This window comes from Acomys russatus, chromosome 1 (assembly GCF_903995435.1).
Source record: "Acomys russatus chromosome 1, mAcoRus1.1, whole genome shotgun sequence".
NCBI classification, from domain to species: domain Eukaryota; kingdom Metazoa; phylum Chordata; class Mammalia; order Rodentia; family Muridae; genus Acomys; species Acomys russatus.
This window is the reverse complement of record NC_067137.1, coordinates 29,047,202-29,074,584: the sequence shown is the minus strand read 5'-3', so window position 1 is coordinate 29,074,584 and position 27,383 is coordinate 29,047,202. Positions and strand designations below refer to the sequence as shown.

Sequence of the window (27,383 nt, the reverse complement as noted above, 5' to 3'; positions counted from 1 at the left end):
CAGAAAGGCATAGATGACAGAAAATGCACAATGAGAAACCCTAAAAGTATTTTTGAGGTAATCTCAAGGTCTTATGTTCTATTCTACATGGTAACATGTAAAAATTAAAAGTCACTTATTACTCTCTCTATCCCTAACACTTGGAAGCAGAATTACATTTGTTTGAACAGATTCGTTTTCTCAGACATACATTTGGCATTTTAAGTAAGCATTTATAAGACATCATTTTCATCTTATTACTTAAATGCCAAGTTATTTAGCACTCATAATCAGACATGTATATACTTCTACTGTATCGACCACAACTATATACCTGTGTTTGCCTTTTTAAAGGCATGGTGACTTCATCTTCAGAGAATTTACAGACTGAAATAAAACATAACTCAGTAATACCTAATTTAGAGTCTGAGAAACAATGTATTTGCAGTGGGTAGGGCAAGTTGAAAGGTGAGGAGTACAATAACCATAAATGAAACAGGAAACCATGAACAAAAGCAAAACCTAAGAAAATGCAGTGTTATACATATATAAGGTGACCCAAATTTAACACTGGCAAAGCTAACCATGAGGTTATGAAGATCCTTAAAGGTTTGTTAAGGGAACTGAAAGTTTTACTAAAGCAATAGGAATTTCAAGGCAAGTTAGAAAGAGTGACTGTGTTTTGAAAAATAACTCAAGTTATAGTAGTAACAACTGACAGAATGGGGAAAACTAGAGGCAAAGGAGAGCAGCTTAGAAAGGGGGAAAATCACAACAAAGCCAGGACAGTAAGAACTGGTAGAAAAGAGCTGAGAAAATAAATCAATCTCAAAGACATTTTAGAATACCAAAAGAAGTTGGTTATAAATGGTGGAAAAGTATAGATAAAATGCATAAAAATTAAGTTCAGCAATGCTGAATGAAGAGCATGTTCCCAATTTACAGATCTTTTATAAAATAAACTTATAATTTTAATGGAACCAGCTTTTCCCCCTCTTTTTCCGCCATTGAGCTTCTACAAGTTAGAACCTTTCTGGGCTACAAAATGATGTGTTGTAATTAACGTACAGACATTTTAAAGAATAATCTTTCCTGACAATGACTCCAGTAAGAATGAAACATCTTATTTTCTATATTTAAATAATGCAAGATAAAGTTTTAACTAATAGGAGGACTAATCATGCATGGGCTGGCTGAAGCAGTTATCTTCTGTGAGAGTAGAAATAACAGTATTCCACTGAGGACACTATTCCATCTCCAATAATATTTCCTGAATACCTTCACAGACCACTGCTTTAAACTGCAAAGTGCAAAGCTAGGGATAAGCATAATGGTAAAGCACCTGCCTAGCTTATATAAGACTCTGGGTTCCACCTCAGCATCATAAAAACATTAAAAAACAAAATAATGCATATTACTTAAGTAGAGGAGAAAAACCCATGTTCAATAGTCAATATACCAATTTTGCCAAGCACTTCTGTAACAAAAACTGTGTTTCCTATTTTGCAAACATAAATTATTAGATGCACAAGGAAATAATTTATCTAAATTTTCACTTTTAAAAATCTTCAGTACACCCCGGAAATGCTTTTTAATTTAAAAAAAAAAAAAAATGTTTAGTGAGTGTGCATACACATGTAGCGCGTGTCCATCTGTGTGTTTGGAGGCCAGAACAAACTGTCTTTACCTATGGTTCTCTGCATTTTTGCCGTGAGACAAGGTCTCCTACCACACCTTTTTGGGTCGACTGGCTGGCCAGTGAGCTCTTAGAATATGCCCAAGATCGGGGTTGCAAGTCCTGGCAGCTATAACTTTTTACATGGGTGATGGGGATCTGAACTCAGGTACCCAGTCAGCCTAGCTCCTTAGAAAATACCTTCTGTGGCAATTTAGACAGTTACTTAAGTGCTTTTCCTAGCTTGTGGCCCATAGTTTAAAGTAGATTAAACGTAAGAGGAGGCAACTATTCAAGAAACATTGATTTCTTTGAATGAATTCTTTGATTATATATAATACAGTGTAAATAAGAATTCACATTATAGAAAACAAGGCTGAGGAATCTCAAAATCTAGAAATTGTATATATTGTCTTCCTACTAGTGCCCTGACTTACAAAGTTCTGAACCTAAACCATGGTTGGGAAACTCAGTGTTTGTCAACCTGTCCTTCCATCCTCAAAACTCAGATATTACTGACATACACTTTTTTTTTCCTCCAGAAAGAATTTATGGCTTGCCCTCTGTTGTGAAGAAACCAGTATGGACTCAATATATACTGCCTCATAAACAAATCAACCAAATCCCTGCTCCAGCATTTCAGAGGGCACACTTAAGCACCACACTTTTCTACTATAAACTTTTAAGCAAAAATCTCAAGCGAGCCAATTAACATTATGTTTAAAATTAAGTTCATATAGCTTATCTCTAAACTCAGATATTTTCAAGAAAAGGGATGTTATGACAACAGGTCATAATTGAACTACCCAGGAAAAATCAAGGTATAAAAGATCACTTTACTTATGATACAAGTTCACAAAAGACAAAAAACTAACGAACAATCCTCCCCAAAAAAACCAGATGAAGATATAAGAAACAGCAACAAAAAACAAACCACAATGAAATTCCATACATCCCTAAAATGGTGCTTTTCTACATTAATCTTTTCTGTAAATGAAAGTACTAGTTCTTACTTTTCAATTTTCTGATTTGTAAAGAAAACATAGTAAACCTACTGTTGTAAGATTGAGACCACAATGAAAGACCATCAAGAGATTGTCTAATGCATCACCTAGCACATTTAATACTAATAAATCCTAGGGACCTTTCATAGTCAAAGTGTAAATCATTTAATTGGCTGATTTCAAAAAATTGTATTCGGTGTAGCTATTTCTTTTATCTTTTTCTGTGTTAGTGTTAAGAATGTCAGAAAGATGAAACGTTTATTACTTAAGAATAGTTGTCTGATACAGTCTTTCTGCATAAGGAAACACAGCCAGAAGTTTAAATGTCAAGGTTTCACACATACAGCTGGTAAAGAACTCTGCTGAGATCTAAATCCTTAGTGGATTAATTGTAGGGCTTCTCTCTCTAACTACTATAGAAGACAGTACTTTTCAATCTTAGTGTAATTCATCAGTACTTCTAAGAATTCCCAGTATTAAGACTATCTCTAGTAAATAAATAAAAAGCTCAAGATTACCTAATTCTTCCATCTATCATTAGATAAATTCTAAGACAGGATAGCTGAGACAGTGGTTTCATAAATACACTGCAATCCTCTAAAACTACCTGAAATCGCTGATTTTCTTTGTAATACTTTGGGTTTTTTTGTTTTTTTTTTTTGACACAGGGTCTCTCTACATAATCCTTTGTCCTGGAGCTATGTAGACCACACTGGCCTCAAAATGCCCTTGAAACAGAGATCTGCCTGCCTCTGCTTCCTGATTGCTGGAATTAAAGGCATGTGTCATCAAGTCTAGATGACATAGCTATTTACAATTTCAATGATTACTAACCACTCAGATCAGTAAAAGCATTTGAGCTATGCCTTCTGTTTTCAAAGAACTCAGCACTAATTGCATAGCTAGTGAAATTTCTATCAGAACAGAAATCTCCTTAGTCCCTCAAATATGTTTCTACTCTATCACTCTACCCGCAATTTTGTTTTCTTAGCTAGCTTGTAACTCACTCTGTACAGAAGCCTGGCCTTGAGTTCAGAGAGCCACCTGGCTGTGCCTCCCTAGTACTGGAATTAAAGGCATTTACTAGCATGCTAGGCTCTCCTTGAGATTTTTAAGACACAATTTTCCTTAATATTTTCCTAAAATATTGTGTCAAAGTAGGAAAACATTATTTATCACAATAGTTATGGAACTAACTCCCAAATCTGAAGTTAAATTTTGGTTTGCTCAGAAACTTTCAAGTAAGATCCTTTTCTTCTGTTATGTCAAAATTAAACAAGAGCCAGCTATATGCACCTTAACTGATGACAGTTAATAGGCACGTGCCTCTCTGTATATACTTCAGTAAAATATTGTATCTTTATACACACTTAAAAAACCAAATACCTCTTCCTATGGGTTACACTTGTTGCAAGCCACATGATATAATGGAAATCAGTAAGTCTTTTGCCAAAAACTGCTACTGAAGGGAAAAAGAAGGGTAAGTTTATAAATAGATAAATTCAGATTTATTTCTATCTTTGGGAGGACAACTTAGAGAATGACCTCCTGATGATACCTCAATAAATTCATCAAGAAAAAAAAAAAAAAAGATACATTTAAAACCAGTCCTATAAATATACACAACGATTCTCCATACATTATAGAGATTTTTACCAGTTAAGACCCAATATGCAGAATTTTAAAAGGAAAGAACAGGGCAATCCATTAAAAAAGGGATTGTTTTACATTACAAAAGCAACCCCAACAAGCAATTTTAGAAAATTTAAGAGCCAGATAGTACAGGCTGCTTTAATTTATTCCAATGAGTGAATTCTGGGATAAAACAAACAAAACACCTCACCTGTCAGTAAAGGAGGAGAAGACTGGTGAGAGAGAGACAGGCAAAGAAGGAAATCCCAGAAGGTTCCCTGCTGCCTGTGAGATGAGGAAAGATAGAAAGGCTTGTGGGAGAGAACCCAGAGACAGAAATTTGAGTAGGTTTCTTAGCTATCTCTTAGAGAACAATATTAAGTGGTAAACTGTTTTTAAAAATAACAAAATCAACTTATTTAAAAATACTTTTTACTGGATCAAGGTCACTTATAAACGTGGCCTGTAGCCATCTACCAGATAGCAGAAAATTTAGGCCCTATAGCACTCTAGTTGTCTACATTTGATGTGTCTACTAATAAAAAAAAAAAAAGGACTTTAGCTTATTTCATTTAACTTCCTATTCAACCCAACTCCTCTGCTAAAACCTTCATGTACTCACAGACAACTAATTCAAGCACTGCTTCTGACCATAATTTTAACCACAAAAGTATATTTAGATTTATCAAACAAATTTTCAAATAGTCAATTTGTAAATAAATCCTTAATACAAATGGATGTAAAGATCCAAGTCTAGAATTAATGTAGGGCTTTCACTCACTCTTACAAAAATAGAATCTGTCACAATCAGAAAGGCAGAAACATTTCAAAAATGCTGTTACTATTTTAATACTTGAAGAGAGGGCCTTTCTATGTAACCTAAACTAGCCTTGAGCTCAAAACTTCACTGCTTTAGCTCACAAAATGCTGGAATTACAATGCTCCGAGACCTGCTATTACAATATGCTACTCCAGCTTCTAAAAGTCAAAGAAAACAAGTGACATGGAAAAAAACAAAAGTCCTTCAAACTGCCTCCATTAAGCCTACTAGAGTACAGGTAATACCTGAACAGCCATCGTGCTACAATATATAAGTTTTCTTTTAAGAGCAAAAACGTATTCCCTTTCTCTAAATTTTCTTAGGGCCCAGGTTAGATCTTACTTTTATGTACTGAACTAACAAGTTTATTTTGGCAATACTTAGCTTAAGCACCTTAACTCACCCTTAAATCAGTCCTCTGAAAATGACAAACTCTTTGGAAAACGCTGTTCTGAAGAAAGGGAGGGTTAGCTAGCTGCAGGGTGCCCTCTTGTGGCCCAAAGGAGTGACTGGACTTTCTCTCTCTGCATCTGAAGAGCACAGCATTGGATGGAGTGAGTCTCATGAAGGTCTCTAATCTACTAAAGTAAAATAATCTCCAGGAGCAAGCAATTAATTACATATCTTAGGTCTGTTTACTTTTATTTTCTACTGTAAAAGTTCACACTTGAGTGTGTAATATAGTACAAAATAAAGCTATGTCCATAAGAGCTTTTATAATTTTGTTTTCTAAAAATTCATTAGGAATATGGAAAACTAGGTATTTTAGATGTCTTAAAATATGTAATGGTATGGTTAACTGGGTGACCCAAAGAAAACCATAGATTAATAGAAAAGATAACATCTATTCAAATTTGTAGAGTACCTATTATGCTAAGCATTCAAAGCTACCATTTATAAGAGACAAATACAAAACAAACTGTAATCAGTAACATAATGACAGTATTTATAAAGAACTAAAGGAGAAGTCAGATGAGGAAGTAATTAATTCTACAGCAGATAGCAATGGGATACTAGATACTGTGTTTTCAGTAGTCTTGCCGAGGATTAGGAGTTTAATAAGCAAATATTTTTGGTAAAGAAGACAGATTTTTGGGAAAGAGTAGCAACAATCAAGCATAGCTAAAGCAAACAACATACACATATAAAATAGCAGAAAAGGATGTGTTCTTCTGAGCAGAGCTAACTACGTGATTCATCACTAAAATATAAGACATTATTTAACCAAGTCAATCAAAACCACCTAGCCACAAATAAGCACACTATTAATTACTTACTGGATTCAAGTGACAAAATAAGGAACCAAAAACATCACAACTACACAAGTACATAATCTCAAGGGTTTTTGTTTTTTGTTTTTTTTAAACCTAGAGGCCTGAAAGATATTAACTACTATTTCCAAGATTTACAATTTAAAAATTAAATTTCAGTGACTCAAAGATTAAAGTGAAACGTAAATTTTTAGTACTGGTGAGCTCTTACCTCTCCCATTCCCCGAGATTCTAATGCAAGAGCTTGAAAATCATGATTCATTTCATCCACAGATCAAGCCTGGTGAATAACAAAAAACGAAAGCAGGAATTTAAAAAATTATTAACTAGGTTATACGGGTATTAACTAATACTATCATATTCCAAAATAGGTAAGAACAGATGTTTCTATGATGACAGCTTTTCCCAAATAAATTACACGAGAGCAAGCTACATAAAATGATACAACTTTTAAAAATAATTTTGTGTGCCAACAGACCATTATACATTCTTATGCAACTGAAGAAAAGGAAGTTAAAAACAGGAAAAGTGAGTCCAAACATTAAAGCACTTCTTGTTAATATTATAATCACTACTATAAAATTGTTTTATATTACTTAAGGTTTTGTTAAGATTTTTTTAAAATGCTTACTATTTATTTATATAAGCCTCATCCACAAAATTTTTACTAAATATTTTTAGCAATAATTAAATGGTTATGTATTTTTAAAAAGTGAAAACATTTCCTCTACAGTGAATTAAAGTGTTTGTTGTACTTTTCTCAAGAAAGCACTTCTCAATCCTTTCATTCATAATAGTTGACCATCTCTTATGTGACAATGTATTGTTATTGGTCCCTGCCTCCTCCAACTAAGAAACTAAAGAAAACAAAACAAAACAAAAAAACAAAAGCAAAAACAAACAAACATGCAAGCTTAAGCCTCTCCAAAGTTACAAATCTGAAATTCAACTGGAAAAATCCAATTATTCCTCTCACACCCCATTCATTCTTTCTCTAAAACCTAAAGGGTTTGGCAAACTGAAAGCACTGACTATAACTCCTTCCTGCTCTCTATTCTATTCTGTCTCTATCATAATTATTTTTGCTTTTCTAGGTTTCTAGTTGCTACTTCATAGATTCCTGTTTTCCCCTTTGTCCCTGAAATATTAGTATTCCTTGTTAATCTGTAGAATGTACCCTTCTTCTCCGTCTGGTACTGTTAACAATCTCTACTTGATGCTTTGAGAGCTGTCTAAATTAGCTGGAGACAACACCCACCAAATTTGTATTTTCAAAGGAAATATATCCTCCAAAGCTCCCAGTTATCTCCTTGCCTTTCATTTCGCTGAATGTATCACAACATTTCCAGTTTGCGCTCCTTCGCTTCCTTTCTTACATCCATTTCCGTATCATTTACTAAGTCCTTTTAAGCCAACTTATCCACTTAAAACTGTTTTCTAGCTATCTAGTTGATAATACCCTTTATCTGAAAACACCTCAACCTTCTTAACTTTCCGTTCTGCAACGTACCTCCAAGTTGTAGTTATCTTTCTGAAACTACCCTGACCATGGAACTCAAGTATTTTAATTCATTCCTAAAGAGAAAGCCCAAACTCCTTTCTATGGCTTACAAAGAGATGTCTTAGCTGGTGAAGATGTCTGCCACCAAGCCTAATTACTTGAGTCCAATGCCCTGGAGCCACAGGCACGGGCACTGCCACGTCAAGGGCCTCAATTCCTCAGATCCATGAGAATGGCAAAGCCTCTTCCAGTCTAAGTTTGAGTGTTTGGCCAACAGTATGTACAAAAACTAGCCACAGCTTCCTCCTCTCAGAGTCTGCTTCCCTACAGAGGCCTTCTACGAGACTAGCTAACCCTTCCTCCTTGTGCTGTTCCTAATAAACAGGCTGAGTTTCTGCAGTTCTTGTAGGTGTCCTCTATTAAAGTAAGCACACCCTATACAAGCACACAGCACCCAATTCCAGCTTTTTAAATGTAGTATCTTTATCCCCACATTGCCCTGGTCAGGTTTCCAGGACCAAGCAGCAAATAGTACATAAATAAAACAAATTATAGTTTAGACCTCTGGCAGTTCTATCTCTCTAGACAAATAAACTGATATTTCTATATGTTCTGATATGAAGAGCTGCCACTCACTATATTTGCTGTGAACACTAAGTCAGATAAAGTAAGGTAGGTAAGCATTCAAGACAGTTTGTAAAAGACTTTCAGGGACTGATTAGATGGCCCAGCAATCCAAAGCTGCCAAGTTAAGAGTACCAGACCCAGCATCTATTTCATTCACCTCATTAATTCAATAAGCTTTCACTGGAGTTACTGAAAAATATTATAGAGGAAAAAAAAAAAAAAAAAAAAAAAAAACCTCAATATGGTCATACTTGTCAAGTTCAGTGGATCCCATGTTTCCTGGTGATGAAATAACTCCAATGAGACCCAAACCTTTCTACTATAAACTCCAGACTAAAAAAACCAACTATTCGCAAGTAAGAAAAAAGCTGAACAAAGAAACTGAGAGCCTACATTCAGAAGATCCAAAACAAAGTAGAGTTTTCTTTTATTTTTGTTTTTATTTCCAATGGTTTCTTTCGATTGCTGGTTTTGTCCAAGGGCAAGCAAGATGGGCTCTGAAACTCTTATAGCAAAACCACTCACATATGGCCTAAATAATTAAAAAAACAGTTTGCAACAACCAAAGCTGCTGTACAGCAAGGGAAGAAATCCCAGAAAGAACAGAAATTCTCCATTTAAATTAAAATACATATTTAGATGACACTGGAACTACAAGTCTAGAACCAATTCCAAGAAGCCCAATTAAGGATATAGTTAGAATTAAGCAAATTCCTGCAGCTGATCATAAGAAGTATAGGTTCTTGAGTTACAAGAAAATAAAATCCAATATTCTCCACAACAGAATCTAATCATCAATATATAAGCATAGACTCTGATATTATGCTATTAGACCTATGAAGAAACTAGAAATGAGAAAATTATGTCAAGAGAAATAAAGATAAATGCTGAAATCAGACTATGCCCTGCCCTATGTTGCTCTGTATTGTTTAAAAAATCATTTTTCACACTGTGCCTTGAGATAAAAGACTATCACAAGCAGCTTTCAAGTTTTCAAGACAGGGTTTTGCTATAGATCCCTGCCTCACCTTGAACTGAAATCTGCCTGCCTCTGCCTCCCAAATGCTGGGATTAAAGTCGTTTGCCACCATGCCTAGCTCCACAAGCTGATTTTGACTGCACTATGAGGGATTGTATGCCTAAGTGGACACATTACAGGTACCATCTGCCCAGCACCACACAAATGGCAAATAAATGACGTAGTAAAAAGAATACCAACCTATACATTTATCTGGGTAAATTCAACTGTCAGCGAATATGGGCTTATAAAGAACCACATCAGGAAAAACAAAGCCAAGAATTTATCAGACACATCAAACCAAGCAAGAGAATAACTGCCTACCTGGATCCCACAAAGAGAGATACCTAGCACTGTGATGTCAGAGAAAGAGAACTCTCCACTTTCTTGGATTCAGGTTGGTTTGGACCCTCCTGTTCACAAGGCCTGTCATCTGCCAGCTACTCTTAGCTTTGTTTACTTTAGTCCTCTAGCTCAACCTTGCAGCCTGATTCTGCAAAAGGCAGCCAGCAGGCAGTTCCTCTAACTTGAGGTTATTTAACTCATCAACAGACTCTGGCATTTATATCAGGTTCTCAGCTTTAGTCTCTCAGGCCTCTGCCTCTTTCCTTGAAACTTTGTGCCTCTTTAACCTTTGCAACTATTCTAAAACCTACATATACATATATATTAAATAGATATAGAGATACACTATGTCATGAGAGTTAATGCTAATAAGATTATAATAAAACAGTATGTTCACTTTAGCCAGAACTATCAAGGAAAGAAGGAACATTGGCAAACCATTTAAGTGCCATTCTCTGTGAATTTACTGTTAAATAATGCCTGAAATTGTGGAAAGACACAAATGTGCCTGTCTGTGTTTCTGATATAATATGTTCATAACAATCAGCCAACATCAAGATATCACATGACAGAATTAGGCAATAAAGAGTTTAAAGCAATGGTTCTGAACCTTCCCAATACCGCAACCCTGTAATATATACAGTACCTCATGTTGGGGTGACCCCTAACCATAAAATTATTTTTGTTGCTACTTAAGTGTAATTTTGCTACTATTATGAATCATAAACATCCTTGTAAAAGAATCATTTGACCCACGCCCCAGGTTGAGAACCACTAGCTTAAAGTGACTATCAACTATACAAGACAAAGAAAAAGCATGTTTGTACTATGTGAATCTGATGGTTAGTGTTGTCATCTTAACAGAATCTAGAATGGACCTCAGGGAACGCCTATGGGGGATTATCTTGATTGCATTAACTGAAGAGGGATTACTGACTTTGATCCTCAAGTACACGGAGAAAAGAGAGCTAAACACTAACATTTCTATCTCAGTTTCCCGACTGTGCCTGTGCATATCACGTAAATAGCTGCTTTAAACTGATGCTTTGACTCCCCTACTATGATGGACTGTACTTTACACTTTGAATTAAATATAAATTTTTTCTTCCTTAAGTTGCTTTTGTCAGAGTTTTTATCAAAGCAACACAAAAAGAAACAAAGACAATAAACAAATAGAAAACTTCAACATTTAAGAGAAACTAGGATAACCACATGGAAATACTGAAAAGGGAAAATACCTCTTTCAATGTCAATAGATACAGTTACTAGCAGTGATGAAAAAAGGGTAACAGTTGCAAACAGATAAAAGGAGTTCTAATCTTAAAGACAGAGGAGGAGTAAGAAAAATAAAGGTGGGCCGGGTATAGTGGTGCACACCTTTAATCCCAGCACTCCGGAGGCAGAGGCAGGCAGATCGCTGTAAGTTCAAGGCCAGCCTGGTCTACAAAGTGAGTCCAGGACAGCCAGGGCTACACAGAGAAACCTTGTCTTGAAAAATAAAAAACAGAACAAAACAAAAAGAAAAATAAAGGTTGTAAAGGTGGTCAATGCCTGTAATCCCAACACTTAAGCAGAAGTATTAGGAATTCAAGGTTACCATATCTGGCTACACTATTAGTTCAAGGGCAGGCCAGGCTACTAAGGCTTAGACGTAATTCACCACCAAAAAAAACAGGGGCAAGGAAAATGGCTCAGTAGGTAGACACTTTGCTGCCAAGGTTGATGACCTCAATTCAATCCCTGGAACCTGCATAGTAAAAGACTCCCAATTTGTCTGACTTCCACACATGTGTGACATGTATGCCTACCCACACAAATGTTTTTCTAAGGTTCTTTAAAGGTAAAACATAAAATAAAAATAGAGGAAGAGTATGATAACCTTGCATCACTTGATGATAAATATTCCGCAGGACCTACCCTACTGAAACATGTGCTAGACAATTTGGCTTCGAACATCAGATAGTTTCCTAGTCTAAATGACAGAATCTGCTCCCCGACTGCAAAATCTGACACTAGTAAAATAGTTTTATACACTGTCATTATTATAATATATTCCTTTAAAAGTCAAAACGGATTTCATATAATGCTGAATACAAATGATATCTAAGAATTTACTGTATTTTCTTTACTACGTTTGACATTTTCCATAATAAAACTTAATGAAGAGTCACCCAAAACTCTGTATAATGTTGGAGAATCTTCAGCCTTCTGACCCAATATATCCGACAGACATATTTGTGAGGGAGGAACTATTGAGGACTTGCTTACTGTCTTGGCAGAGTTTGGCCATCAACTCTGCCTGCATCCAAGCTTGCCCCTTTTTAAGGCAAAATTCTGTCTGTGGTAGAAATGAGGACCTTTTGCCCAGTGGCTGTTTTGCCACATTTGAAGCCATCTCCATAAGGAGGTTCTTTGATGCTTATCATCTTCTTTGAGGTAGGCTGGGTGTTGCCAGGAGTTAACCTGTCTCATTGTCAATGATTCTTTAAAGTAATAAAAACATTTTAAAATGCCATACTCAGTATGTCTCTGGGGTTTTTGAAGACCTTTCTATAGTCATATCTATCTGCTGTACCTAAGATGTATATTCTTGTGATAAAAGTAGACTAGCAACTGACATGACCATGATTTAGGTCTAGATAGGTGTTCTAAGTTGATAATGACAGTATGTGATGGAGAATGATTTACATTCAGAAATTTAGATGCACCAAGATAGGAAAGATGTCGTCTTCAAGACTGTCAAATACAAATAGCCAAAACACTAAGAATATAACATTTATATAATTCCTGATTGTGTCACGGTTCTTCTTGCCATAGGTAATCTATTGTATATATGTGTAATATAAATGTGTATGTACAAAAATTTTTAAAAATTGTTTTAAATGAAAAAAAAAAAGGACGGGGTAAAATAAAAATTGCATAAAATAAAAAAAGAAAACAAAACTTAATGAAATTCATGTAATCAGAAACTACATGAAGCAGTAAGTATTTAAAATGAACATATAAATGAGCTGGGGAGATGTTGAGACAGTGCTTGCTACCCAAGTATGAGGATATGAATATGGATTCCCAGAAACCCTGTAATCTCAGTGCTGGGCAGGCAAAGACAGGATGATTCCTGGCACCAGCCAGCTAGCTAGTGCAAAAAATAAGGTTGAGGGCAAGAGGAAGACACTCGCTAAATGTTGGTCTCTGGTGCCACTCATAGTGTGTGAGTACGCCAAGCTCATACATACACCCAGAGAACAGCATTGGGGCTGGAGAGATGGTTCAGTGGTTAAGAGCACTGTCTGTTCTTCTAGAGGACCCGAGTTTAATTCCCAGCAACCACATGGTGGCTCACAATCATTTATAATGTGATCTCTTCTGGCTTGCTGGTACATATGCAGGCACAATACTGTATTCATAATAAATAAATCTTAAAAAAAAAAAGAAATAAAAGTGGGCAATCTTTTTCTTAAACAGAATACTTATAAGCTGCAGCTTGCAAAGACTTCTCAAAGTTAAGTCCACTTAAAAATTTCCTCAATCAAGGTTGTAATGGAGGGTGGATACAAACGGATGAGGAGATGAATGGAATTGGGTAGTGCATGATGTGAAAGTCACAAAGAATCAATAAAAATGTTAATTAAAAAAATAATAATATTTACCTTTAGAAATATAGCCTACAGTACTTCCAAAAGCCATTTTGTTTTAGGGGAAAATGCACTATTGATTTTCATTTAAAAGTCTATCTCATTTAAAACTTATTTTATTCTGACATTGTAACTATTAGGAGAATTTTAGCTGAAAATCCAAGAAGTAGCATATAAATGAGCAATTAGCCTGCAAGTGACATCAGAGCACAAATACTAATAAGTTTTTTTTTTTATATGCCAAATCTTAAGAAATAAAAGTAGCCTCAAACAGCAAAACTCAAGCGAGTGTTTATTATCTTAGATAAAACTGCTTCTTAGTTATGTAAATACTAAACTCATAGTGCCTAAGGAAGGTTGAGCCAGACATTTGAATTGGTGGACTGAGACACTAATTCTAAGAAGGAATCTTATCCTTGACCTCCTGTGGCCTATCAGCAAATGCATACCAACTACATGCTGCTACAAGAGACCTTGGCACACTCTTCCCCAAATGTAGTCTTATGCATGACCATTTTGAAACACAAATGGATCTATCAGTTCACATTAGTCGCCACAGAGGGTTTTCAAACTTTAGCCAGACTCTGACTGTTCATTTCCAATAAAACCAAATAACAAAAACCATTGTCTGGACTTACAAGCTTTTTATGACTATGTAACACCCTTGTATACTAACAAATACATAAATCCCAAGATGTATGCTTCTGCCACATGACTTCTAGGGGGAAATATGGAGTTCCTAGTTAGTCTCGACTATAATGTGCTTTAACCAATAAGAATTCTTCTATAAGTGGTCAAATAGTTATTATTACATATTTTTCAGAGGAATCAAAATGGTTCAAAGCCAGTAAATTTACATGAGTTTGTGTATGCATGTCGGTATGTAAAGTTTAGAAGTGTCAGACAGAGCAAACTGTTGTATGAGTTGTGGTTAATATTATTATAAATATTATCATTGAATTTCATGAAAAATCCATCCTAATTCATGTTAACGCTTATGATTTTTTCATTCAAAATTGTAATACTAATCTGCATTTTATATTGGAATTGTACTTCATTTATATTGCCTATATTATTAAATTTATTCTATCAGTGGGAAAAAAAATTTCCTCAATCAATTTTGACTAGTATATGAAAAATGTCCCCCTTATGAGTACAAACTATTTTGGTCTAAGTTTTAATCAGCTTTCCGCCCAAAAGAGTAGTCAATGAAATCTCTCACTCAAGTTTATGTTAAAGATCACTCTAAGTCTAGGTGAATACAATCCAATGAAATGGGAATTATATTCCTACAAATTAGGAAATTGCACCATATTAACAGACTAATTCACTAAACTTTAACATTATATGTTAATAGACAAGGAAATTAAATTGCAGAGAGTCAAAATAAATAAGACCCCAAAAGCCTCATGACTTTTCCATAAAAACAAAGCAAACTATCACTGAAGCAATATTACCATTTTAATACCAAGTTCACCCTCAAACAGCTCATATACTAATATTTTTACAAAACTGTTTGCTTGTCAGTTTTTCTCTTCACCTGGCTATCACACAAATAATCAAAACTATTATATTAAGAAGCTTCACAGCATAAGAATTGAGTTGTTACTGTACTCTTAATCCTCTCAGATAATTTGGTTTCCTCTCAGAGTACATCCCAGAAATACTTGTACTTTGTAGCTTTCCTGCTCCACACCTCTCTTTTGATGTCTCCTGGACCTCTGCTTTCCTCCTCTAACTGCTCCTCCCCTGGCTGGCAGGAAGTCTAACCCTATTTTCTCCCCTGCTCAATGATTGGCTGTAAGCTGCTTTACTAGCCTATCAAGGGACAGTTGGGGAGTAGTGTTTACACAACACTGAAACAGGAGATTATCAGATATTGGTGGTAGGGAAATCAGTATTTGATTTACATAATAACCTTATGTCCACATACTGAAGGTTCAGTTCTTAAGGCAGTGTTCAGCTGTGGATCTTCCAGAAAGTGGATTATAAAGCCTCTGACTTCATAAATTGATTAGTACACTGATAAGAATCATGATTTGACCCAATTATTAGGAGCCGATGAGAACATGAGTATGGACTGTAACAAGAGGACCAAGTGGCTCAAAAGTGCCTTTTGAAGATTTACTTCTCCTGCCCCTTCCCTCTTCATTCTGCTTGCCAGTTCGATGGCTTTACTCTACCATGAAGTGACTGCCATCTCCACAGGCCCAGCAACACAGAACCAACCCATCATGAAATAAAACCTCTGAAACTAAATAAATCTTTCCTCCTTTAAATTGTTTCATTTATTTGGAACTGTTATGGAATGCTAACAAAGTTGGTAACTATGCGACTCTTTTAAAAAGATCTCTGTCCTTATTTTCCTTTAGCTTACAGTATACAGGTCACCTGGACAGCTTCTTACCAGCTCTATCTCTATGTGCAAATCCTTCAAGACTGAATCAAATAGCCTAAGTTTCCAACTAAAGTTATTTTATCATCAATATAGTATAATAAGAACCCAAATCAAAAGATTTAGAATATATGGATATACAAAATTGAAACAAAAAGTGCTCTCTAGAGTATTAATGCCCTACCTCAATGAATGCTTTTTGTCTGCTTAAAAATCAATATAAAACCCTCAGACCTAAAAGTTTCTCTTCTGGGAATTTTCCTCACACACACAGCAGCATTGACAGAACAGAACTATTTAACCGTATTTACCCAACAGTGCTTAACTAAACAAGCCAAGCTCAACAACAGAAAAAAACAGCTTAATTATAACAAAAGGCCACGTACTAAAAATGTTATTAAAATTAGTTATATGAAAAAAAATAAAATTAGTTATATATACTAATAAAACATCTTATATCAAGAAAGATATTCCAAAAGTCCTGCGTTTAATTCCCAGCAACCACATGGTGGCTCACAATCATCTGTGAGATCTAGTGCCCTCTTCTGGCATGCAGGCGTACATGTAGGCAAAATATTATATATAACAAATCTTTAAAAATATTTTCTCTTCAAAATTTTCAATGTGCATCTTTAAGGGCGGAGGGAATGAAACAAGGATTCATGAAACACAGGATGCTGATCAGCTGGGCGTGGTGGCACAAGCCTTTAATCCTAGCACTCAGGAGGCAGAGGCAGGCAGATTGCTGAGTTCAAGGACAGCCTGGTCTACAACTTGAGTCCAGGACAGCCAAGGCTACACAGAGAAATGCTGTCTTGAAAAACCAAAAAAGAATGATACTGATTCTTCCTACCTCCCCTTTCAAAGTGACAGGCTGACAGCCATACATTACCACCAGGCTCAACAAGATTACTTACTTGTTCTCTTCTTTGAAATAAAGAACTTTAGGGTGAAAGCGGGAGGGAGAAACAGGAGGATAAAAAGTGATGGGATAACGATTGAGTTGTAATATGAATAAATTAATAAAAAAAAGAGTCAGTAACTACAAGATATTCAGAAAAATCTAATAATATCATAAGGACTGCATATAATTCTGATATTTGAACTGAGGTATATGGGCTTTTGATCATCTTGCTTATCTTGCCTGACTTATAATCTGCCATTCTCATCTTCTTTGCATCAGAATAGAATATAGGTGCCTCAGAAATTTGTATTTGCTTTGCAATACATGGAGAATCAGATTAGTTCCTTTAATAAACTGTATACATATACGTACATATATACATATATGAAAGAAAGAAATAAAAACTTAAGTAAAGCTGAACTTAAAGTTTATCAATTCACCCAAGCTATCTGGACAATGAATTTCAACAATATAAAATAATGATTTAACTTTATAATGGTTGGTAACTTAATAATACCTTTTAGGGGCTGGAAAGATGGTTCAGAAGTTAAGAGCACTGTCTGTTCCTTCAAAGATCCTGAGTTCAATCTCAGCAACCACATGGTGGCTCACAACCATCACAGAGATCTGGTGCCCTCTTCTAGTGTGTAGGTGTTGGGCAGAACACTGTATAATAATAAATAAATCTTTGGGAAAAAAAAAGACTCCTACTGTAAGAAGGCCAGGTCTGGTGGCACTTGTCTGTAATTCCAGCATCTGGGAGGCAGAGGCAGGTGGATCTCTGTAAGCTCAAGGCCAGCCTGGTCTACAAAGTGAGTCCAGGAGAGCCAAGACTATGGAGAGAAACTCTGTCTCGAAAAACAGGAAAACAAAACAAAACAAAACAAAAAAACACCACACTTTTTAACAGTTAAAAACTTTAAACTGTTTACTGTGTGGTCTATGAAATAGTATAAAAGAGGGTTTGTGGTAAAAGATTTTTCAGCACAACTTAAATAAAATTCAGCCTATGTTCTTAAACAGAAAATGCTAGGACTATCATAGAAAATAATACAATTTTAATTTAGAAAAAAACCCAAAGCAGATATTGAACAGTAAGACTAGTAATAATACTAGTAAATAAATTCTAAATTTCTGTTTACTGTAAAGCCTAATAACCAGAATTCCACACCCAGGACCCACAATGTAGAAAGAAAGAAAAATCTTACTCAAGTTACATGTGAGACACACACACACACACACACACACACACACACACACACACACACACAGAGTTAAGTGAAATTTTTAGAAAATTATAGTAAAATACTTTAGGTATGAACACCTTTCATTATCCAAAATACAACTAAAGCTTCCTGAACACAGACACAGTGAGACGTGGCAGCTGCCTGCTCCTGTAGCCATTCCTTTCCCCATGCCAAGAAAACAGAGTAATCCTCAAACTTTGGCTGTAGTTTGCTAGGAGCTCCATTACCTGACAACTGAAATGCCTCAAGGTTCCAACAATTTCTCAGATGACCCTGGAAGAAAAAGCCCAATTTCAGTTACCTACCATGAAGAACAACGACACCACTACACTAATTTCAGTTACCTTCTAAATAGCCAGAAGAGGTTAAAACATGGCAGTTTGAACATACCATTTAGGGTAAGAAAAGGACCTCTATGCTAAGTCAAATTTGGAATGTGAGAGGATTTACTGGTAGATACTAGTTTTGAGCTAACAGTGGGCACCTTTCCATTTGGCCCAAGGAATGTCATATCATCATCTGATGTATTCTAGTTTATGATGTGATAAACTACATCTCACTGCATACAGAAACTTAGCTATAAATACTAGCCCCATTGTAAGAATTTCTCCTCTTTGCTTCCCCATCTTTATTCTTGAGGAAGAGCTCAAATATGTCTGCATGAAATATAAGGAGAGAAAGTATTTCCAAAATGTGCTGTTTAGCAAAAAAAAAAAAAAAAAAAAAAAAAAAAAAATTACTTATGGGGCTAGAGATATGGCTCAGTGGTTAAGAGCACTGCTCTTACAGAGGACCCAGGTTCAATTTTCAATTCCCAGCACCCACATGGCAGTTCACAATTGTAACTCCAAGATCTGACACCTTCACACAGACATACATGCAAGCAAAATACCAGTACACATAAAATAAACTTATTTTTTAATACTTATTTTTCATTCTAATGCATATACTTTTATGGCTTTGGTCAGTCTTTTCTTGCTTAACTGCAATATTCAGATTAGACGGGTTTTGACTATGACCAAAAAGCAAGTAATAAGAGTGGGGAGTGTGAGATGGCTTAGTGGTTAAGAGCACTGGCTGCTCTTCCAGAGATCCTGAGTTCAATTCCCAGAAACCACATGGTGTCTCAAGATCATCTATACAGGGGTCTGATGCCCTCTTCTGGCATGCAGGTGTACATGCAGACAGAACACTCATGCATGAGAATACATAAAGTTATAAAGAAAAAAGAAAGTTGGGGAGGAAAAGAGTTTATTTGGCTTACACTTCCAGATCATAGTACACCATTGGAGGAAGACAGGACAGGAACTCAACAGGGCAGGAACATGGAGGCAGGGACTAATGCAGAGGCCACGGAGAAGTGCTGCTTACTGGCTTGTTCAGCTTGCCTTCTTCTAGAACCCAGAACTACCAGTCCAGAGCCCATTATAGGCTGGGCCTTCCTCCAGTGATCACTAATTGAGAAAATGTTCTCGTTTCTTAATTATCAGTTGGATCTCATAGAGTCATTTCCTCAACCAAGGCTCCTTTCTCTGAGATGACTCTAGTTTGTGTCAAGTTGACAAACAAAGCCAGCCAGTACAATTGGTTTACTGATTTTTAAAAAACATTTGGAAAATAACATGAACAAAAGAAATATACCTATTTCCGAGGCAACTCTATCTCCTAGCATTACTGTTTAAAGGAATATTTCTTAGAGAAGGGACAGAACTATAACCAGTAGTGTCTTCAATGAAATTCCAGTAATATTTTTCCTAGTCAGTCCCTTAAGGACAGGTTATATATCTAAGAACCACATCTAACCCAAGGGAAGCAATTCCATAACAATTTTAGAATAGTTCCAGGATGATACTTAGTTTAAATCTTCCTAAAACTACAATCCTGGATGGCCCTGGTCTAAGTGAACAACCAAATTAGATGGCTCCATTATGGTGAGCTCCAGGTGCCACTTCTCTCCGTACAGTCACCATGTGAATCCTGACAATAACATTTCATCTATCTCTTGGCTACATTAATGACTCTAAATCTTTATATCATTATTGGATATGTGTACATGACATGAGTGTGTGGAGGTGCCTGTACCACAAGACTCATGAGAAGATCTGAGAACCACCTGGCAGTCAGCTCTCTCCTCCCACCTTTTCATGCTTAGGCTTGCATGAAAAACATCTTCACTCACTGAGTCATCTCACTGGCCCTAACTAACTCTTTTAAGACTTTTTCTGACCCCAGAGTCCACAGCAACCTTTCTAGTATCACGTCTATGACAGCATACTGCACAAAAATCCCAAGCTAACCCTTTCTCTATACTATAAATTCCTTAAGAACAAGAATCATTGATAACACATCTAAAGACAGTGTAGTTCAAGACCAACCTATGATCTTCAAGTAAGTGTGCTTTTGATAGTATACTTAATGAAATATACTTTATTCTTCAATGTTTAATGAATATTTTCTCAACAATAATTCTGATTTAAAACTGACAATTTTTAGCAAGAGCTTTCTTTTTTTAAAACTGGTATTGAAGCCACAGAATTTACAAATTAAAGCTCTCGCTATGGTTTCTCAAGACAGGGTTTCTCCATGTAGCCCTGGCTATCCTGAGACTATTCTATAGACCAGGCTGGCCTCAAATTCAGAGATCCACCTGCCTCTCTCTCCCAAGGCATGCACCACCACCACCTGGCCTTCTCTCCATTTTTTTTGAAAACCAATTATAATTATTCTTCAATCAAAAGGTCCAAGCTAGGCACAAAGGCTCACCTGTAATCCCAGCACTTCTTAGATGCAAGAGGATCTTAAATTCAAGGTTATACTCTCAGGGGTTTTCCACACCAACCTAGGCTACGTAAGATCCTACCCTTACCTTATTCCGCACCCCACCTACCCCCTCCTCAAAAATCCAAGAAAATATCTGTAGGAAAAAGCTAGACCCATTGTTGAACTTCAGAACTTTATGCAGAACTAGAAATAAAGACTCAGATTTTACTACAGAAATATCCTGTATTTAATTCCAGAAGTACAGATAAAATAGTATGGAAAAGCAAGAGGCAGTTTTACACACCTATAATGCCAGCACTTGGGGAGGCAGAAGCAGGTGGATCACTGTGAGTTGGAGGCCAGCCTGCTCTACAAAATGAGTCCAGGACAGCCAAGGCTACACAGAGAAACTCTGTCTCAAGGGGAGAAAAATAGTATGGAGAAGTGCAAGTAGCTCTTACCTATATTTAATTTGGGGTTTGTTTTTTTTTTTTTTCCGAAACAGGGTTTATCTGCAAAGTTCTGGCTGTCCTGGAACTTGTTCTGTAGATCAGATCTGCCTGTCTCTCTCCCCCAAGTGCCAGGATTAAAGGTATGCACTACCACCACCTGGTGCGTTTCACTTTTTTGGTATTTAACAAAAATCATGTAATTGTCTACTGTTTCCTTTTACAATTTTGACAGCCTGTTATATATTCACCCTGCCTCTATTTTTCATTTACCTGTATTGTCTGACTAAAACCAACTGCATTTTACTTTAGACTCACTTATCCCTAGCAAGTCTTCTGGAAATGGTGTCAAAGGGATAAGGAGACATCTCAGTGAGTAATGCACTTAAGAGTGAGAGCCTGAGTTCAGATCCCCAGTGGTCCTTAGGTAGCTGAGCGATGGAAACATGAGAAACTCCTGAAGTTCCAGAAAACCTGGTGTATGTAATACAAGAGATCCCATTCCCAACAAGGTGGAATGTAAGGACCCACACCCAATATTATCCTTTGATCTCCACACATTCAATGTGGCATATTTAACATCTGCGCGCAAACATTCTAACACACACAAAGAACGTGCTACTCTTGGCAAGTCAACTACCACAACAAAAATCACAAAGATCGACGTTCAGCCAAGGTCCCAGACTTACTAGATACTTTTTAAAAAAGAACTATACATAAACAATACTTTCCTATTTCTCTAATCCCACATTATATATTTGTTGACAGTCAGTTACAGGTTTTATTCCTTCCAGGGGCATCCAACCTTTGGACACTGTGACACAACATTGTCATCTATGAAGTTCACACTTGAGAACCACACAAACTAATTTTTGAAAAGTATTTCATCATGTTTTGAGTTTAGTTTTTTTGTTTGTTTTTGTTTTTTTGAGACAGGGTAGCCTTGTGTAGCCTTGGCTGTCCTTGAACTTACAGAGATACACCTGTTTCTGCCTCCCAGAGTGCAGGGATAACAGGCATTCCCTACCACGTCCAGCCCAGTTTAGGTTTTTATGTTGAGCTGCATCCACAGTTATTATTGACCGTGCACAGCTGATGGGCCTGACACGAAGTTCTGAGTAAATGGTCTTGTAGGGTATAGTCAAGTACTTAGGAAACAAATTTGGGGGGATCAGCATAGAGCCCAAGCAGACTTTGCCAAAAAGTAGGTGATAATGATCTTGTTTCTTCCTGTCCCACTTGCAGTCAATTAAAACATAATGACACCTTTTTCACATTTGAAATTATTTTCTGCAGCCAGAAGCCAGTGTGACATGCACATCAGGTGGGCACATCTGGATGTTTCTGAGTACTCTAAAGTCTTTTATCCCTCCACAAAAGAAAAAAAAGAAAAGTGAAAACAAGTGGCATGTAGCTTGAAAATGGATTAAGACTACAGTAGCTAAACCTGCAAGACTGAGCAAACTAAAGAAGCCATCCTTTCGCCAACAAGCTTGAATAGACAATCACTTTTAATTTCTTAAGCCACTTCATCTTAGATTTTTAAAAAAAGGCAAGAGTCAAAACTACTCAGTAAAGTCAATAAAGTTTCATTAAATTTAGTTCCATTAAAATCTCTTGCTCACTAGGCAAATCCTAAATTCTCATTTATAAGTAAGTTCAATCTCTTGAATTAGTGAAATGAAAAATACTACCTCATATCTAAATATACTATTTCCTGAAATATTAAAATCATTATGCATGTACCATATAATAATTCTATAGTGTTTCATGCACTGGAAAAGTTTGAAAATACCTCTAAGTTCACATTTCAACCACAAAAGCAGTAATTAAAAAAAAAATTGACTTGTCAATGTAAACATCACCATCAGAACATTACAGTTGGCAGCTAGGTGATAGTGGAGGCGGCTGCAGCAGCAATGATGGCACAGGCCTTGATCCCAGCACTCGGGAGGCAGAGGCACATGAATCTGAGTTTCAGAAGGCTACACAGAGAGACCCTGTCTCAAAAAGCAAAACCAAAAAAGAACATTTCAGTTTGAACAAACATTTTTCTACTGCATCAGAATTCAGAACCTACTGAACTGAGAGTCAAGTCAGACTGAGGGTGATCCAAAAATCTTTATTACAAAAAGCAACACTGAAAAGCCTAGTTTAGACTTTGTCCAACAGGGGCTGGTTCTCCAGTACCATGCCTAATTCATTTAGCCTAACACAGTCATAGGCAGCACTAGGCAACTACTATCCTCTCCTACAAAAAGAAGCTGTCTATTCTAGTTGGTCTCATGAGGTAGAACACATTTTTGCAGGGGGCACTCTCCCAGGAAAAGGGAGGAGGGATTCAGCATAGTTTTTAATTCCCTCTTAGAATTCACCTAACAGACAAACAAGTCAGTTTTCATGTCTTCTTAACATGAAATAAGAAACCTTTTAAGTTGGTCAGCGGTGGCCATGCTTTTAATCCCAGCACTTGGGAAGCAGAGGCCTGCCTAGTTTACAGAGGGAGTTCCAAGACAGCCAAGGCTACACAGAGAAACCACCTCAAAAAACAAAACAACAAAAATCTATTTAATGTCACAAGCCAATTTACCTACCTACAAGTGCAATCTTTTTATTAGCCTGTTAGTAAAATGATCTCAAGCTGTGAATGAATGTAAGTTATACAAAGCCATGCCAGATTTGAGTATTCAAATACAGGTTTTTTACAAATATGAAAAATCCTAAATTTTTCCCTGTTTTAGAAACCCAATGAAATTCTAAATTAGGAGCAATGAAGATGTTGAGTACAGGAGACATGAACCAACTTCCATTTCAAATTACTATGATCAGCATACATAAAAAGGAGGCAGGGTATACACCTGGGTGGTAGAGTACTCACCTTAGTATGCACAAAGTTCTAAGTCCTAAGTTCCAACCCCGCTACTGTATACACAAGCACAAACACCCACACACACACACACAGGCAGTATTGGTAGCTGAGAAGATTGGTTTTGGATATCACACCAGGCCTAAATTCCTTAGTACTTTGGATAACTTGAATAAATACATAGTTAAAAGACAAATTAGCTCTTAATATTACAAGAGTAGGAAAGAAAATCCACGTTTTTGTACCCGTGTTAAGCTAAATTTTAAATCTTGCGCAGGCAAGAAAAGTAGTGGCTCGCCTACAGCCCAACCTGAGTTTCATCCCCAAGAACCACATGGGAGGAGAGAACTGACACCCACAATTCGTCCTCTGACCTCCATACACATGCCACAGCCATAGGGAAAGTTACATACAAATGTAATTTTTAAGAAAAGGTTACTTTAAAATCTTACTAAATACTCAACCACTTAAAGGGAAGTTTAGACTCAAGACAAAGAAAATTTTATTAAGTAACCAAACAGCTTAGATTGTATAAAAATGCTTAAAAGTGTTCCACTTATGGTAAATTGGCTAGATTGGTACACAAAATAAGAAAAATAAAAACAAAAAACCCGATTATTGTAGAAAGTTTCTGAAATACAAAAGTTACTGTAACGGCTTCCTGCCGAAACGCTGTGCTCTATCCAAATCACCAAAGACAACCCCATAGAACTTAATTTACCCCAAAATGAATTTTAAAGACATTCTTACAATAAAGAACATGCCATCAATTATTTGTTCACATGACGTAAATCATTTATAAAAAGCAGAATATTAGACTAGCAACCGAGGATTATTAACCAATTTAAAATATCCATCTTCGTGTTTTTAACCGGATTCCTTGCCAGAATTTCCTAAACCATCCTCCAATTCACCCAGTCACATGATGAGGAGGAATCACGAATCTAAGCGGTGCGCAAGCTTTAAGCACGCCAAGGTATCTCCTTAAAACTGCTTTCGTGACACACTGTAACGCTTCCAAGCCCTGCACCTTTTAAGCATTTAAAAGCATTTCCCCTAAAATCCTCACAGAAAACCTCTGCCTCCAGGATTTCTTTAAAATCTGAAAGAAAAAAACGGTCACAGCATGTCTTCTTGTATATAAAATGTCCGGAATCTATTCCCGTCCCCAAAAGTTCAAATGTGTTACTGAGTAAGTGGCTGAGTTAAAAACACGGGGTTTCTAAAGTTGTAGTCTTGGGGAAAGCATCAACTTTACACGTGTTTGAGCACAGTTTATTTCCACCCCCCAAATCTGACTGTATTCACATGCAAAACTATATGGTTCAAATATCTGAAGTCGCTGGCTTCGCCCTCGGCTTTAAAGTTACACGATCTGCGACGTATCGAAAAGACGTTCTAACAAAAACACCACGTTCTTTATACAAAGGCACCTGAACAGGTCGAATTCCAGTCCCTGTTTTCTTTCACATCTACATCCGTCTGCCAAGGTTTTCCCTGGACATTCGCAGGCCTCGAGGACAACCTAACCGCCCCCCCCCCCCCACGTTCGCACCGACCCCGACCCCCCCCCCTCCACCACCCACCCACCCACACTCGTTCTCATCAAACCACTCCTTCCGCTTCACCCACTTCCAACTCGCACGCTTCTCTGCATCCCCCTGTGCTTCTTCCAGACTGCAGGGACCCAAAGGGCTGCCTGCGGGGTCACTAAAGCCGGGGACCGCGGGTCCAGCCGAGCCAGCCCGGGCGCGGGAAGTAAGCCGGAAAGCGGCGAGCTGCGCCCCCCTCCCCCGCCGGCGCACACCCCCTTCCGGCTCCCCTCCCCCGGCATTGTGCGAGCGGGGCCCAGGCCGCAGCCAGCCGCGAAAGCTGCCCAGGTCCCGGGCCTGTTCCCGCCCGAGGCCTGCTCCCGTGGAGGCCGACACACAAAGCCCGGAGCCCGCCCCCGCGGCGCCCACGGACGAGACGGAGCGAGCGCGGACAGACTTACAGGGCTGCTGCGGCCGCGCTGCCTCAGCCGGGGACACCGACCGTTGGGCACCGGCGGCGACGCTCTCGGCCGTCCGTCCTCCCCCTCCGCCTCCGGTGGCGGCGACGTCTTCTTTCTCCTCCTACCTCCCTCCCCCCCACCCCACCTCCTTCTTCTCCTCCCCCCTCCTCCTCCGAACCACCGAAGTACCGAGGGTGAGGCACAGAGACTCACAACAACATGGCTGCCACCGCCGCCTCCCCTCCCCTCCCTCCCCCGCCCACCGGCCGCGCGCAAAGCACTGCGGGAGAAAAAAAAGAGGGGGGTGGGTAAGCGCTCACCCAGACGCGACGCTCCTCAGTGAAGTGCGTAGCTTCTCTCTCCCGCGCGACGGGTGCCGGGGGCCCGACCGAGGCTTGCGCGTGCGCGCTGTCGCGGCGCTCTTCTGGCGCGTGCGGCGGCCATCAGGCGTGCACAACCCCTGGCTTTACCTTGTGGGTTCAGGGCTAGGCTTCGCGCTCGACCTGTGCAGCTCTACTCCCAGGCCCGTCCTCGCCCCTCGTATGGTGCTGCAAACCCCCGACTCTGTACCAGGCTGAATTTATTCATCCCCCCCCCACCTCTTCCCCCCAGATATCTCATTGTTCTCCCCAAACTGCCTGTGAAAGCCCTGCTGCCCACTACCCCAAACTTGGGCACCTATAGGAGCTAGGCCTTAATACAAGCCCCTAACGGTCAACGTTTATGTCCCTTTTTATCCAGATCTTAGAGATTTCAGGATGATAAATTGCACCCTGTAAGTGTCTCTGTACTGTCTAGTTCTAGTGACTGTTCAGTAGGCAAGTGTTGCCAACTCTTGCAAATGATGAGAGCCAGTACTGGCTAAGCACAAAGGAAACTAACTTGCCCCATGTGTCAGTCTAAATGTTTTTTTGTTACCAGTTACAGACTTGACCTGCCCTGATGACGCACTGGCTTCCCTGAAATCTGCAGAGAATAGCAATGACTCCAAAGCAGTCATTGGAACCACTCCCCATCACAGCTCTCTTGGAGAGCACCAGGGACCAGTTCCTGATGGCTTACCTCCTGGTTTTCACAATTCTGTACTTCATAACTATCCAGGGCCTTGTAATTGCCCTGTGTTGCTGCCTTCCCTAGGCAGCTGTGAGCTCCACCAGGCCACCGGCTGTGTTGTTCACATGACGTCTACTAGTTAAACACAAGCACTCTTTGGGTTTTCGTTATTATAAAAGCGAATTGATGTTAAAATTTATCTTAGTGTT

At 38.0% G+C, this 27,383-nt stretch overlaps 1 protein-coding gene across 11 annotated transcripts in view; it reads right to left on the bottom strand.

Annotated features, from left to right (window-relative positions):
* Pum2 (pumilio RNA binding family member 2) overlaps nucleotides 1-26,257 on the bottom strand; it is a 78,797-nt gene extending 52,540 nt beyond the window's left edge. For 6 of the 11 annotated variants that reach the window (XM_051143270.1, XM_051143281.1, XM_051143300.1 and 3 more), the window contains exons 1-2: nucleotides 26,122-26,257; nucleotides 6,593-6,661 (exon numbers count right to left, since the gene is read on the bottom strand). In XM_051143270.1, the coding sequence (XP_050999227.1) occupies nucleotides 6,593-6,643 (51 nt within the window). In that variant the 5' untranslated portion in view covers nucleotides 6,644-6,661; nucleotides 26,122-26,257. Of the gene's footprint in view, nucleotides 1-4,501; nucleotides 4,576-5,513; nucleotides 5,641-6,592; nucleotides 6,662-17,323; nucleotides 17,473-18,280; nucleotides 18,327-26,121 lie in introns of those variants that run through there. The other 5 variants (XM_051143292.1, XM_051143276.1, XM_051143288.1 and 2 more) reach the window with 5 other exon arrangements.
* Nucleotides 26,258-27,383: the final 1,126 nt, after the last annotated feature.